Here is a 17,095-nt window from a genome sequence, read left to right on the forward strand (position 1 = left end):
GCTGCAGCTGCCGGCCTACACCACAGCCACAGCAATGTGGGATCCAAGCCACATCTGCGACCTACACCACAGCTCTCAGCAATGCTGGATCCTTAACCACTGAGCGAGGCCAGGGATTGAACTCATGGATACTAGTCAGGTCCTTAACCCACTGAACCACAACAGGAACTCCTCAATCCATTTTCTATGCCTCAGTACTTGTGCAAGTCGAAGTTGTTCTACTTATACTTACATTGTCACACCCATTACCCAAATCAAAATAACATTACACTCAATATTCAAAACAACATGCCTGTTACATTTTTTAAAATTATGAAATAGCGAGTTCCTGTTGTTGAACAGGACTAGTTCAACTAGTTGAATCCGACTAGTAACCATGAGGCTGCGGGTTTGATCCCTGGCCTCGCTCAGTGGGTTAAGGATCCAGCCTTGCCGTGAGCTGTGGTGTAGGTTGCAGACACGACTCGGATCTGGTGTTGCTGTGGCTCTGGCATAAGCCAGCAGCAACAGCTCCGATTAGACCCCAGCCTAGGAACCTCCATATGCCTCAGGTGAGGCCCTAAAAAGACAGAAGACAAAAAAAACTTGAAAAAATAAAATTATGAAATAAACTCCAAAAACATAGACTAAAAAAACACATTATTAAATCTTTGAATAATCACAACATGGGATTTACAGAAATTCATTAAAATGAAATTACTGATAAGGAAATACTAGATTTCAAGTACAACCTGACAGAGTATTTACTTACTCTATTATGAAAATGTGTATACAGAACATAAAAAACATTAAGTCCTGCTTTTTATCATTTATAAATTAAAATGAATAGCTAGAATTCAGCTCTCCAAAATAATTTTATAGATAAGTGAATAGAAAGTAAGCAGATAGGAAGTTATTCCACTCAAATGGTAGTCAAAGAGAGAAACAGTTGAGATGACTCAGAATTAAGAAGTCCTAGACTCTGATAGAAGAGAAAATGAAAGCAAGAAGATTCGAAAGTAACCCTGGTCTGTGGACCGGAAAGATAAAAGGGAAGCTCCTAGAAAATTATATATCAGAAATCTTCAGCACAATAAGAATGTAAGATGAAGAAAGTAACTATTAAGAGAACCAATTAGTTCTGACTTTTGTAATGTATAAATCACAGAACAAGAAGAATGAATTAGTTGTCAAAAAACCTTTAATGGAAATAATACTTTAATTAATATAGAATTAATTTCTAAAACATCATAAGGTACTAATCTTTTCTCCTAAAATCTTTCTAGCCAAAAATCAAAGCAAATTGTATTAATATTTTTTATTGAGATAAAGTTATTTCTTTTCAAATTTGCCTTGATATTTGTTTATGCCAATCAAATATCATTTTATTTCAATAATTAGAGATTACTTTTTAAAGTTACTAAAAAAAAGTCTATTTTATTTAATGACCATTGTAATCTACTAAATAATATAACTTAATCGTGATTATTTTCTAAAAGACACAAACAAGATCCATAACTGACATCATTTAAAATTGAGGCAAAATTTCATCTAATTACATTTTGCTATTGATTCTACTATTTTATTATGTTTCACTACCTTAGAGAAAAATCAGCAAAATAATGTCACTGTTTGCAATTTTAATACAATTTTTGCTGAGTAAAGAAAGAATTTATTTCTATTCCTTAGGACATAGTATTCTTAAACAATAAAATGGTAAAACATGTAAAATCAGTAATGAAGAAATATTTATTGAGTTCCTACTATAGATGAGTCATCAGATGTCAAGGATAGAAAGTAGATAAGACGTACACAGGTCTTAACTTCAACTAACTTTAATAAAGCAATGTTTCCAATTGTAGAACTACATTCACTCAACTATTAGGAGAAACATATTGTAACACAGTTTTACTTCAGTTGAAACTGAAACACAGACAAAATTTAAAATAAAATGCATACATGGTAAATAAGAAGGATGAGGGATTACCCTCATCAATAATAAAACAAAAAGATGTTATCTTCTAGTTTGCATTAGAGGCAAAATGTGAATGTTTTTCTGAGTAATTAATCTTAAGGCTCCTAGTGTAAATCAGCTATAATGGAAAAAAACAAAAATCACTTTAAAAGGAAAAAAAAAAAAAAAAAGGCTCCTGGTATTCTTGTTTTCTCCCCAGAGTTCATGTTCCTTCTTTTTTTTTTTTTTTTTTTTTTTTTTTTTTTTTTTTGTCTTTTTGCCATTCCTGGGCCACTCCTGTGGCATGTGGAGGTTCCCAGGCTAGGGGTTGAATCGGAGCTATAGCTGCCGGCCTACGCCAGAACCACAGCAACTCGGGATCCCAGCCACGTCTGCATCCTACACCACAGCTCACGGCAAAGCCAGATCCTTAACCCAATGAGCGAAGCCAGGGATCAAACCCGCAACCTCATGGTTCCTAGTCAGATTCGTTAACCACTGTGCCACAACGGGAACTCCCTCATGTCCCTTTTTGATCTGCCCACTCCTACAACCAAATCATCTTCTCCACAGTCATAACTCTTACTTTAAAAAAGCACAGAGGCTTAGTGTTAAAAGCATTTCTGAGTTAAGATGGAGTTATCACTGGAAGAGTAGAATTTAAATCTATGCAATCTTTTTCACATCCTCAGAGTAACTTCTACCTCACAACATAAATAATATTTCTTGCACAGAGTTAAAAATATATAAGTGTGAACAGCTTTTTAAAGAATGTTTCAATCTACTAATAACTGAAACAAATGGATTTGACGTTTTTCAGTGTTTTAGGCCAATGTGAGAAAAAAATGCTACATTTCCCAAATTATGTTTCATAACTTAATGAAATGTTCATTGAAAACAGGATTCTGTAGTCGAATAAGTTCAGTGAACACTGTGTGTTCTAATACCTTTGGAGCATATTTAGACACTCAGAAGTATTACAATAAAGAAAACAGCTTAATCTTTTTTTTTAATGTTTATTTTTATTTTGCTTTTTAGGGCCGCACCCATGGCATATGAAGGTTCCCAGGCTAAGGGTCCAATCAGCTATAGCTGCCAGCCTACACCACAGCCACAGCAACACAGGATCTGGGCCAAGTCTGCGACCCACACCACAACGCACGGCAACACCAGATCCTCAACCCACTGAGCAAGGCCAGGGACTGAACCCATAACTTCCTAGCTGTTGGTTCCTAGCCGGATTCGTTTCCACTGCACTAAGACAAGAACTCCCTTTAATCTTTTTTTTTTAAAGAACCTTTCTAAAACTACTTGACCAAAGACTGAATGGGGGTGGGGCAAATACCTCTTAATGCCCTCTGGAATTGTTTTGTGAAAGAAACACACTTTGGAATATATTGCATTATAGGAGACAGATGTTTTACTGAATAAATATAGTTTATATTATTTACATTAAAATTAGTGGGAGAATTACCTCTTTGTTCTTATTACCCTACAAGTTATCCTTTCTTTCTTTTAATATTTCCATGGGATATGAAGTATCAAAGGTGAAAGTATCTAACTCATAACCTAACAATTTTTATTTCTGAGGAATGCTATTCTAAGGGCAGTATTTTTTTTTTCTTTTTTGGCCGCACTCATGGCAAATGAAAGTTCCCAGGCCAGGGATCGAACCATCTCCTCAGCAGTGACCCAAGCACTGCGGGGACAACACCCGATCCTTAACCCACTGCACCACAAGAGGAACTCCCAAGGGCAGTATTTTAATATATACTCCTCAGTATGTTATGCTATCATAGATAATATTTGGTCTGTACACATCAGCTTACTTACGTCTGGGGCTCCTTTTCATTTTGCTGTTTTTGCTGGGACTGAAGAACGTTATTTACCAGTTCAGTGATCCCACTAAAGGGAAACCACCTGTTTAAATAAGCAAATAATGTGACTGAATAACCAAATTAATAAAACAATTGTAGGTCAAATGTTTTCTTATCCATATTAATAAAAATACACAGGCACAAAAGCTACAGCCAATGGAAATATAAGCTCCAATTATCACTCAGGCAGTCAGAATATAAGGAAATTAAGTTTGAACACTTAACCAGTCCACAAGCAGGCAGCAAAAAACTACATCCAGTCAGTATGTGGATGAAGTAAGAAGCTGCAGGCAGCTCTCTTACAAGCCAGAGAGTCAGAAAGCAAAGACACACTAGCTGCAGCCTATCCAGTATTAGTGTAAGCTAATACCATCCAAGGAGCAGAAAGCAGAATGTGGCAAAGGTACAGAAGTCAAGCCTACTGAACTCTTAATAGGTTTACTTACTGTGTCGGTTGTGGTTTGTGTTCTTCTTTGACCCTAAAAAGATAAGTTTGCACAACTGAGTGCACTGTACTAGGAAGAAATTTCTATCTATACATCTGTGGTCATAGAAAAATGACATTTGTTACATAGACAAACTTAGTGCTTTGCTATAATTTGGAATTATACATTGAATTAATTTGGCACAAAAACGAAAAGTTGAATCATCTGTTCTTAATAGAGGACTGATATTAAAATGCCTCTACTGTTGTTGATCTAATGATTACATGATTTGGTCCCCAAGTTTTCTGTATATTTTTATTGATATTGATATTGGAGCATTTAAAATACTTATTAAACACAATTACATTTGGTCTACTGAAGATAAACATATTTCCTCTTTACTTTTAAAATTTCTTCCTTAATATAAATTGAAGCAAGGCATAAATATTTTAAATAAAATGTAGGGTTTTATAAATGTGTTTTAAAAGCTTTACAAATAGATTTATTTACTTTGCAAAGGAGCAGATAAAGGAGTTTATGTATTCAATCTACCTAAAAATAGCTACTAAAATAAGTATGCATATTAAATTTAAAATATTCATGAGCTAAAGTAAATTATTCATATAACTATAACAGACTAAAAATGCATTTAAACTATAATCAACTCAGTGCCTCACTGAAATAGCACTGGATATTTAAAAGTCAGAGAATAATCACACGTAAGGATAGTGATGCCTCTGACATGTGGCTTCCCTCCCACACTTTGCCTGGGACTGGTCTTGAGAGATAAACCTATGACTCAATGATGAGTTGATTAGCTTTTACTTTCCCAAAGAAAGGCTAAGAATTAGTAACTAAAATAGGTCATCAAAACTAGGACTTTGATGAGAAAATCATATTAACAGTAAATTAAATTCTCTTTAGATTAAAATGATTTTTTCAGTGTGTTCATAATTTAAATGATGTAAGCAATAAATGAAGAGGTATACCCTTAAACATTTTTTGTGTCCCAATGAATATAATTATATATATTCATATAAAAATATATATTCAGTAATTATATACCTCCATACTAACCAAAAAAGAGTATCTTGGGTTCTCTACAAAAATTTCAAAAAGTATCATAGTTTTAGACTAGAGCTAAAGCCACATCATTTAGTATTTAAATAGAGGCATATAATGGATTAATAATAAAAGATCATATTTAGTATCAAATATATTAAAAAAATACAGGCAAGCTATAAGTGACAATAGGTACTACCTAGAAAACTTATCATTGTATTTCTTTGAGAATAAGATCTCTTAATATTTTAGAACAAAACAGACCCCATGTAGATAATGACAAAGATTACCATACCAGCTCATCAAGTAGAGAACAACTTAAGATACTTCACCAAATAATATGGATGTTAAAAACAACAAATACTGAAAGAAGTATATAAAAAAGAACATATTTGTTAAGTCCTAGGTGATTCTCTACAGGGACTCATATTTACTCTTAATTAGTGACAAAAGTTTTTATCATAAACAAATTTATATTAAAGTCAGCTCTAATTTCAAAATATATATTTTAAAAAATTAATAGACATAAAAATTTTAATTACCATTTCAGGAATTATTTCGGGGCTTTGTAAAATAGAAATATCTATTTCATGACATTTCAAAATGTCGTGAAATATGCAAACATTTGCATCAGCTTCCCAAATAAAATACATATTACAAATATAGCAGTATAAATATTTATCTTGTCTTTAATACAATCAAGAGTATAAAATTATTCTTCATTTTTCCAACATGTTAGACAAATCAAACCTCAAAGTACCTGACCATAAGTAAAATTCATGTTGAGATACTAATTTAAGAACCAATAAAATGAAAAAATAATTATATATTTCTCTGACAAGATATTAATTAATATTATTGACAAGGAACTCCTACATTCCTGCATTCCAGAAAGTGTATAAGGGGTTTCCAATTTCTAATAAAATACATAAAGAGCTTGGAAATCATCACTCCCATTCTCACAAGCAAAAAGCTGAACAAACCAAAAGTCAACAACTCTTCTTAGAGACATGACAGAATTTAGGTCACTGAATAGGCAAATTGTTGCCATGAAAACTAGAGAAACAGATAAAAGGATACAGACTATCACAGTTTACCAAGAGTACAAGCCCAGGAGCAGAAGCCCACAGCTGGGGCCTGTATCTATTGGAAAACTTTTAACTATAATTGATCAACTGCTAGAGACTCAAAGCTCTCTACTCTCTTTAACAATCCTAAACTCATGGGAAAGAATTTTACTAGAGCCTAACCAATGGGCATTTTACCAAAACCAAACAAGCCTGAGGAAGGTAAATACCTATTATATTACCCTCTAGCTTTCCATGTGGGAGAAGGAAAATACCAAACTACCCTTCCCTCTAGCCTTCAACATGGGGGAAGGAAAATACCTAACTCAGGCACACTAAAAGGAAAAGATCTAATTATAGGACTATGGAATGCTTGCTTGTCCTATTTGCAACACCTTAGCCACTAAATCATTAGATTTTATAAACAGTAACAGGGAATTACAACTATAAGAGTTGCAAGCTTTCCACACTATTTAATAAGGAGTCTCTAGGGAAACACAAAACAGAAAGGAAGACAAAAATAAAGACAATAGAAGAGAGGATTCTAGAAGATGGTGGAGCAGAAAGCAACAAAAATCTGCTCCCCCCTCCTGGAACCTAGACAATCTGTCTGATGTTAGCTATTTTGGGAAAACTGTAGTCTATTGAAGACTGTCAATTTCAGAAGAAGACTTGAACTACACAAGGCTATTAATTTCAGTCAATTTGAGCTCTCAGCATAATAGAAGCTACCACCCCTTATCACACCTTGCTCCATAGAAGGTAGCTGTTTACCTGTTTCTAGAGCAACCTCCACAGTTTGTAGGAGCCTGGGTGGGGAAAAAGCACCCTGTCCTCTAAATAGCAGATCTGTATTCTAATCACTAATTATAGCTTCTTACCTCAGAGGTGCATCAAAGAGGTTAAGTGGCCATTGTCTGTGTGCTTGTTTGTTTGTTTTTCTTTTTACTGCCACATATGGAAGTTCCCGGGCAGGGGGCTGAATCCCAGCTGCTGCCAGCCTATGTCACAGCCACAGCAACAGCCAGATCTAAGCTGCATCTGCAACCTAAGCCACAGCTTGCAGGCAATGCCAGGTTCTTAACCCACTGAATGAGGCCAGGGATTGAACCTGCATCCTCAGGGACACTATGTTGTTATTGCAATGCCCACATTGTTGCAAGCCCCTCCCCTTTGGCTAAGGCAACTTCCAGAATGTTTTTAAAGGACTAGTGCATTTCCTCCCAACCTTCATTTTTCAGTTTGTCCCCTTTCAGGAGCCAAACATCAAGGACTGAAACATCCAAAATTAACCACATACATGAGAGAAACAGAAAGTTACACATTTGCCCAGGGATAGGAGCAGATTCAGAAAAGACCTAAGAAGACCTTAGGTTTATAACACAGTCTGATCCTCAGCACAGAGTCTACAACAAAAAAGAATAAAATTAAAAAGAAAACGAAAATAACAGAACCTAGTGCAGGGGTAGAATCTGATCTCCAGAGTTACCACATAATTAGATTCAAATGTCCAGTTTTCAACAAAAAAAAATTAAAGGCATACTGAGAAAGAGGAAAGTATGGGCTACTCAAAGGAAAAAAGGAACAAGCAAAACTGTCCTTGAAAAAGACATAAAGGCATATAGCTACTAGAAAGATTTTAAAATATCCATCTTAAAAATGGTCAAAGAATAAATATATGGAGAAAGTCAAGAAAATGACGTGTGAATAAAATGGAAATACAAATAGGGATAAAAACCTAAAAAAGAACCCAAAAAGGAATTCTGGAGCTGAAAATTGTTGAGACTGAGAGCAGGCTGACCCAAGACATGCCAAAATGGCATAAAGATTATTTTGAATTAAAGATACTTAAGAAACATACAGTGAGAAAAATAAATGATACTTACAAGAAAACAACACTCTGATACCCACCTCTTTTTGCCCCTGAAAGCAAGAAAGAAATCTTCAGTGTAAGAGTAACCCCTGTATACCCAGAATATAAAGAGCATCCTTTTTGGTAAATTCAAGGCTAAGAAAGTTGTATTTAAAAACTGTGTGTTCCATGAGCCGTGGTGTAGGTCGCAGACACAGCTCGGATTTGGCTGTGGTGTAGGCTGGTGGCTACAGCTCCAACTGGACCCCTAGCCTGGGAACCTCCATATGCTGCAGCAGCGGCCCCAGAAAAGACAAAAAAAGACAAAAATAAATAAATAAATAAATAAATAAATAAAATAAAAACTGTGTGACTTCTTAGAATTCTCTGGTAGTTCAGTGGGTTAAGGATCCAGTGTTGTCACTGCTGCGGCTTGGGTCACTACTATGGCACACATTCACTCTCTGGCCCCAAAACTTCCCCATGCCTCTGGCACAGCCAAAAATAAAAATAAATTTTAAAAACTGTGTTGGAGTTCCCATTGTGGCTTATCGAGTTAAGGATTTGACAATGTCTTTATGAGGAGACAAGTTTGATCCCTGGACTAGCTCAGTGGGTTAAGAATCTAGCATTGTCTCAAGGTACAGTGCAGGTCACAGATGCCACTCAGATCCAGTGTTGCCATGCCAGTGGCATAGGCCACAGCTGAAGCTCTGATTCAAACCCTGGCCAAGGAACTACCCTATGCTGCAGCTATGGCTATAAATAAATAAATAAATAAAACTGTGACTTCTTCATTAGTCTGCTACCACAAGCACAAGATCCTTAGTTAAGTCTTCACAAATAATTGTTTCTTTGTCTAAAATTAATAAAATAAACCACCTGCCTTGGTCACTTCAGGGGTTCCATTTCTATGAGACCTCTGTGCATGTTAATTAAATTGTTTTTTTTTCTCCTATTAGTCTGCCTTGTATTGACTTAATTATTAAATCAGACAAATCCCCCCTTCAAAGAAACTGCAAAAACTGACATGAGAAATTCACTGTATGGATGTAAGGCTGAGGAGGGAGACGAAATCATCAGTGAACTTGAAGATGGAACAATGAAAAGTACTGAATCTGAGAAAGAGAGAGAAAACAGATTGAAGAAAAAAAGATTCTAAGGGACCAGTGGGACACTACCAAGCAGACCAATAAAAGCTTGATGTGGGAATTCTAGAAGGAGAGAGAATATCTAAAGAAATAATGTCCGAAATTTTCTCCAATTTGACAAAACACATCAATATAGACATTCAAGAAGATCAATGAATTTCAGGTAAGACAAAATCAAAGAGACCCACACCAACACACAATAAGCCAACAAAATTGAGCAAACATATATAGAATGCTACACCTAACACATTCTTCTCAAGTGGAAATGGGACATTTTCCAAGACAGACCATATGGCAGGCCACTAATTAGGTCTCAATAGATTTTAAAATATAGGAATCACATTTTTGGTACAAATACAACAGGATAAAGTGAGAATCAAAAACAGAAGGAAGAAGGCACAATCTTTAGGGCATTAGACTGTTGTGATCCTCCTTTGGCAAAACAATAAAGGTATTTTTTTTTCCTCCTTTGTCCCCCCCCCCCAAAAAAGAAGGAAAACTAGAGAATAACAAATTTGCAGGAATTAAATAACACTTTCTTTTTTAAAAAAATGAGTAAAATAAGGAAAATTATAAAATTCTCAGAGACAAATGAAAACAAAACAAAAAATGTACCAAAATTTATTGAATGCAGCTAAAGCAGTGCTAAGAAAGAAATTTATAAACAATTACATTTAAAAATAAGAAAAACCTTAAAACTAAAGCCTAATTTTACAACTTGAGACTTAGAAAAATATGGGATGGTTGGCCGAGGGGAACCTGCTGTATAGCACAGGGAACTCTACCCAATATTCTGTGATAATCCATATGATAAAAGAATCTGAAAAAGACTGGATGTGTATATATGAATAACTGAATCACTTTTCTGTACAGTAGAAATTATCACATTTTAAATCAATTATATTTCAATAAAATTTAAAAAATAAAAAGATAAATTAACCCCCAAAATAATAAAAATAAATTACAGCAGAGATAAATTAATTAGAAAAAAACACAATAGAGAAAATCAAGGAAAGTAAAATTAGTTCTTTGAAAAGATAAACAAAACTGACAAATTTTTGTCAGATGGACTAAGAAAAAAAAGAGGAAAACCAAATTACTAAAGTCATCAATGAAAGTAGTAACATTACTACTGTTCTACAGAAATAAAAGGGATATGAGAGTCCTATGAACAACTGTATGCCAACAAATTGAAGAACCTAGATGAAATGAACAAATTCTTATAGACGTACAACCTACTAAGAAATCACAAAGAAGTAGAAAATGTGAATAGACCTCTAACCATTAATCAAAAATCTCAAAAAAAGAAAATCTCTGGACCTGATGCCTTCACTGGTGAATTCTTCCAAACATTTAAAGATGAACTGGGAGTTCCTGTTGTGGCTCAGAGGGTTAAGAATTCAACCAGTATCCATGAGGATCCTGGCCTCACTCAGTGGGTTAAGGGATCTGGCAAGTTCCCTCACTCAATGTGGGTTGTGGACTCGGGTCAGATCTGGCGTTGCTGTGGATGTGGCACAGGCTGGCATTTGCAGCTCTGATTCGACCCCTAGCCTGGGAACTTCTAAATGCCTCGGATGTGGACCTAAAAAAGAAAAAAAAATTTTAAAGAAAAAAAGAAAAGAAAAGAAAAATTTTTAAAAGAGCCAATACCAATCCTTCTCTAATTCTCACAAAAATTCAAAAAGGAAGAAACCCTTCTTACATTCTTTAAGACTACCAATAGCATAATACCAAAGCCAAAGATACTACACAAAAGAAAACCACAGATCAATATCTAAATACTGCCCAAAGCGATCTATAGATTGAATGCAATCCTTACGAGAATCCCAACGATGTTTTTGCAGAAATATAAAAAAATCATCCTAATTTATATGGAATCTCAAAGGACACCAAATAGCCAAAATAATCTTGAAAGGTAAGAAAAAAAAAGCTATAGGAATTATATGTCCTAATTCCAAAACTTACTACAAAGTTATGGTAATCAGTGTGGCACACTGGTAGCAAAACAGACAGAGACCAAAGGAATGCAATACAGAGCAGAGAAATAAACCCCTTATATTTACAATCAACTGGTTTTTGAATAAAGTTCTATCCTTACTTTTTACCATATGCAAAGATAATTCAAAATAAAAGACCTAGGTTTAGGTTTAAAACAATGAAATTCTTTGAAGATAATATAAGACAAAAGTTGCACAACACTGGATTTAGAAATAATTTCCTGAATATAACACCAAAGGTACAATCAACAACAACAAAAAAACAGACAGACTAGACTTTGCAAAAATTTTAAATTTTGTGTATCAAAAACACAATAAACATAGTTTTTAAAAAAAGCAACCCATAGAATGGGAGAAAATGTTTGAAAATCATATATCTGATAAGTGATTCATATCTAAAAATAGATAACTTCTAAAACATAACAACAACCAAAAAACCCAATTCAAAAATGGGCAAAGGAGAGTTACCATCATGGCGCAGTGGTTAATGAATCCGACTAGGAACCATGAGGTTGCAGGTTCGATCCCTGCCCTTGCTCAGTGGGTTGAGGATCCGGCATTGCTGTGAGCTGTGATGTAGGTTGCAGACGCGGCTCGGAATACGAGTTGCTGTGGCTCTGGCATATGCCGGTGGCTGCAGCTCCGATTAGACCCCTAGCCTGGGAACCTCCATATGCTGCGGGAAGCGGCCTTAGAAAAAGCAAAAAGACAAAAAAAAGGGGGGGAGGGGCAAAGGCTTTAAGCAGACATTTCTTCAAGAAAGATACACAAATGTCCAGTAAGCACATGAAAGCATGCTCAAACTAACTAATTAGGTAAATGCAAATCAAAACTACCGTAATATGCCACTCACACCTATTAGCATGGCTACTATCAGAAAAGAAAACAGAAAATAAAAATTGTTAATGGGGATGTGGAGAAATAGGAGCCCCTGTACACTGCTGGTGAGTACACAACATTGTTGCTTCATGAAAATTAGAGATAGAAAGGGGAATGTTGGTTGCCAGGTACCAACAGACAGGAGAAATGTGGAGTTAAAGGTTTAATAGGTATACAGTCAGAGTTTTAAAGCAGAAAATACTCTTGAGATGGATAGTAATAATGTTAGCACATCACGAATTTTTTTTTAATTTTCTAGGGCTGCACCTGCAGCACATGGGAACTCCCAGGCTAGGGATCGAATCAGAGCTGCAGCTGCTGCCCTATGCCTTAGCCATAGCAACACCATGCCAAGCCACGTCTGTGACCTACATGGCAACTTGCAGCAACACTGGGCGAGGCCAGGGATTGAACCTACATCCTCACAGATACTCTGTTGGGTTCTTAACCTGCTGAGCCACAACAGAAACTCCAGCACATTATGAATTTATTTTTTAAGAAAGTTTTGAACACATGTTATTTTATTTTTTCCAGTTTAAGATATAATTGATATACAGCACTGAATAAGTTTAAGTACAGAGTATAATGATTTGCTTTACATACATCATGAAATGATTACCACAATAAGTTTAGTAAACATCTACCATCTCATATAAATAAAAAAGAAAAAGAAAAAAATTTTCCTTTTAATGCGAACTCTCTTAACAACTTTCAAATATAATATACAGCAGTGTTAATTACATTTATCCTGTTGTTAATTACATTTATCCTCTTGTTTACATCCCTAGTATTATTTATCTTATAACTATAAATTTGTACTTTTTGACTACCTTCATTCAATTCCCCATCTTTCCAACCTCCACCTCTGAAAGCCACATTCACCACTAATTTCTGAGGTTTTCTTTTTTTGAAGCATAATTGACCTACAGCATTGTTAGTACCTGGTGCATAACCCAGGGATTTGATATTTCTATGCAATAGGAAATGACCACCACAATAAGCCTAGTTACCATCCATCAACATATAAAGATATTCCACTATTACTGACTATATTCCTCATATTGTGTATTTCATATCTGTGACTCATTTTTTTGTAACTAGAAGTTTGTACCTCTTAATCTCCCCCATCTATTTCTCTCATCCCCCACCCCTAGCCCTCTGGCAACCCCCAGATTGTTATCTGTATCTATGACTCTGTTTCTATTTTGCTATATTTGTTCATTTGTCTTGTTTTTTAGATTCCACATATAAGTATACATCTTTCTCTGACTTATTTCATTTAGCATAAGATCCTCTAGGTCCATCCATGTTGTTACAAACAGCAAGATTCCACTGTTTTTACAGCTGAGTAATACTCCTTTGTATATATTGATAACAAATTGAAATTATAATGCATAGTTCTGGAGTATAATGGATTCAGGTGGCCACTAGGGAATCTGGTCTCAGACACATCCCTACGCCACCAAGAACCTGAACTTTCTGGGAGTTCCTGTTGTAGTGCAGCAGAAAGGAATCAACTAGTATCTATGAGGATGCGAGTTTGATCCCTGGCCTCGCTCAGTGAATTGGGGATCCAGCATTACTGTGAGCTGTGGTGTGGATTGCAGATGCGGGTCGGATCCCAAGTTGCGATGCCTGTGGCATATGCCGGCGCTACAGCTCTGATTCGACCCCGCCTGGGAATTTCCATATGCCTTGGGTACGGCCCTAAAAAGAAAAAAAAAAAGAAAAAGAAAAAGAACCTGAACTTTCCAACTGCATCAAACTCAAGGGCACTATCAGCTTTTTTCAAAACACTATCTATTCAGTATTTAACAACTGAAAATTACAACCTTGTAGTTTCAAAGTTCCCATCCCCCATCACAACTATATAATCATTTCGCACCTGACCAATTCTTATTTAATAAGCACCCCTGCTTCTTGACAGCTCCAGTCCTAACTCTTGACAAATAACTTCTATACCTTTGTGGTTTTTTGCACTTATACCTTTCCCCGATAAGCCACAACAATACAATTAAAATGCTTTCTTGGATTTGTACTTGGTGGCCTGAGGTCCTAAGAAAACCCAAATAAAAGCACTTTTTGCCTCAGTCAGGTCTCCATTTTTTAAATTCTTAGTTAACAATATAAACCACAATTTCTTTATCCATTCATCTATAAATGAGCTATTGCAAATAATGCTGCAGTGAACACAAGGGTGCATATATCTTTTTGAATTAGTGTTTTCATTTTCTTTAGTAAAAATGCAGGAATGGAACTGCTAAATTGTATGGTAATTCTATTTTTAATTTTTTGATGAACTTACATATTGTTTCTACAGTGGCTGCAATAGTTTACATTTCCACCAACAGTGCACAAGTGTTCCCTTTTCTTCAAATCCTCACCAACACTTGTTATTGTCATTTTGATAGCAGCCATTCTGATACGTGTAAAATGATCTCACTGTGGTTTTGATTTGCATTTCCCTGATGATTTTTAATGCTGAGCATCTTTTCATGTGTCTGTTGGCCAGCTGTACATCTTCTTTGGAGAAAATGTCTGTTCAGGTCCTATGCCCATTGTCTTTTTTTTTTTTTTTTTTTTTTTTTTGGTCTTTTTAGGGCCTCACCCATGGCATACGGAGGTTCCCAGGCTAGGGGTCTAATAGGAACTGTTGCTGCTGGCCTATGCCAGAGCCACAGCAACACTAGATCTGAGCCAGGTCTGCAACCTACACCACAGCTCACGGCAATGCCAGATCCTTAACCCACTGAGCAAGGCCAGGGACCTATGCCCATTGTCTTAATTGGATATTTTGTTTCTTAGATGTTAAGTAGTATAAATTCTTTCTATATTTTGGATATTTTCCTCTATTAAAATATATAATTTGTGAGTATCTTCTACTCATTGGGGAGCCATTTAGTTTTTCATTTTGTTTACTGTTTCCTTCACTATGCAAAAGCTTTTTAGTTTGACTCAATCTTGTTTATTATCTTGAAAATATGTCAATAAAAACTTATAAAATTGAAAAGCAAAGAGAGAAAAGAAAGACAGAGATGGAACAGAATATCCCCAAACTGTGGAATAATTACAAAATATATAATATACGTGCAAACAAAATGCCAGAAGAAGAAAGAAACACGAAGAAATACTTGAAGCAACAATGACTGAGAATTTTCCAAAATTAATGATGGACTCCAAGCCACAGATCTAGGAAGCATGAGGAACACCAAACAGGTTAATATTTTTAAAAATTTTCTTTGCGGAGTTCCCATCATGGTGCAGCAGAAATGAATCCAACTAGGAACAATGAGGTTGCGGGTGTGATCCCTGGCCTTGCTCATTGGGTTAAGGATCTGGCATTGCTGTGAGCTTTGGTGTAGATCACAGATGCAGCTCGGATCTGGCATTGCTGTGGCACTGGTGTAGGCCAGTGGCAACAGTTCTGATTAGACCCCTAGCCCCTAGCCTGGGAACCTCTATATGCAGCCAGTGCAGCCCTAAAAGGACAAAAAGACAAAAAATAAAAATTAAAAAATAAAATTTCTTTACCTAATCAAAAAATAGGCAGATGACCTAAGATATTTCTCTAAAGAAAACAGGTGGCCAAAAGCCATAAGAAAAGATGTTCAACATCACTAATTATTAAAGAAATGCAAATCAAAACTACAATGATATACCAGTCAGAATGGCCACCATCAAAAAGTCTGCAAACAATAAACGCTGGAGAGGGTGTGGAGAAAAGGGAATCCTCTTACACTGTTTGTGGGAATATAAATTGGTGCAAACACTTTGGAGGACAGTATGGAGGTTCCTTAAAAAACTAAATATAGAACTACTATATGATCCAGCAATCCCACTCCTGAGCATGTATCCAGATAAAACCATAATTTGAAAAGATACATACACCCCAATGTAATGGCAGCATTATTTACAATAGCCAAGACATAGTAGCAACCTAATTGTCTACTGACAGAGGAATGGATAAAGAAGATATGATACATATACACAATGGGATATCATTCAGCCTAGAAAAAAGGAATGAAATAATGCCATCTGCAGCAATGTGGATGGACCTAGAGATTATCATACTAAGTGAAGTTCAGAGAAAGAAAAATACCATATGATATCATTATATGAGGAATCTAATAAAAAATGATACAAAAAAACTTACTTATAAAACAGAAACAAAATCACAGACTTCAAAACCAGTCTTACAGTTACATAGTGAAATCACTGGGGGGAGGGAAGAATTGGGAGAGTGGCAATAACATACACATTAATGTATAAAAACAGATGATTAACAAGATCCTCCTGTAGAGCACAGGAAAAACTCAATATTTTGTAACAACCTATATGGGAAGAAAGAATGGATATATTTATATATATAACTGATTCATGTTGCTATACACCTGAATTTAATACAACATTCTAAGTCAATTATATGCAAATAAAATTAAATTTTAAAAAACAACAGGAAATTCTGAAAGAAGCCAGAAGGAAAACAAATGCCTTACTTACAAAAAAAACAAACATAACAATTACCCTGGACTTCACGTCAGAAACAATGCAAGCAAGAAGAAAGTGGAAAAAAATATTTGAAATGTTGAAAGAAAACAACCCCACCAACCCAGAATTCTGTGTCCAGTGAAATTTTATTCCTCAAAAGTAAAGGAAAAAATAACTACTCAGAGAAAAAAAAAAAAAAAAGTTAAGGGAATGTGTCATCAGTAAACCTACCTTGAGAGGAATGTTAAAAAGAGAAGAAAATTATATACTTTGGAAACTAACATCTACATGAAAAATAGGGAGAGCATTAATGAAGGAACAAATAAGGGCAAAATAAAATATTTTGTTATACTTAATTGAT

At 35.3% G+C, this 17,095-nt stretch overlaps 1 protein-coding gene across 50 annotated transcripts in view; it reads right to left on the minus strand.

Moving 5' to 3' along the window:
• The window catches only part of RIMS2 (regulating synaptic membrane exocytosis 2), a 617,675-nt gene that overhangs the window by 492,337 nt on the left and 108,243 nt on the right, over positions 1-17,095 (minus strand). For 42 of the 50 annotated variants that reach the window (XM_085021897.1, XM_085021895.1, XM_085021941.1 and 39 more), the window contains 2 exons: positions 4,257-4,289; positions 3,767-3,853 (listed from right to left, as the gene is read on the minus strand). The exons of the other annotated variants lie outside the window; for them this stretch is intronic. In XM_085021897.1, coding sequence (XP_084878023.1) covers positions 3,767-3,853; positions 4,257-4,289 — 120 coding nt within the window. The remainder of the gene's footprint in view (positions 1-3,766; positions 3,854-4,256; positions 4,290-17,095) is intronic. 50 annotated transcript variants of the gene reach the window in all.

Source organism: Sus scrofa, chromosome 4 (genome assembly GCF_054392235.1).
Source record: "Sus scrofa isolate SSC_HxYL_T2T_F1_AM1 chromosome 4, Sscrofa_HxYL_maternal_Yorkshire_Landrace_v2.0, whole genome shotgun sequence".
Classification (NCBI taxonomy): Eukaryota; Metazoa; Chordata; class Mammalia; order Artiodactyla; family Suidae; genus Sus; species Sus scrofa.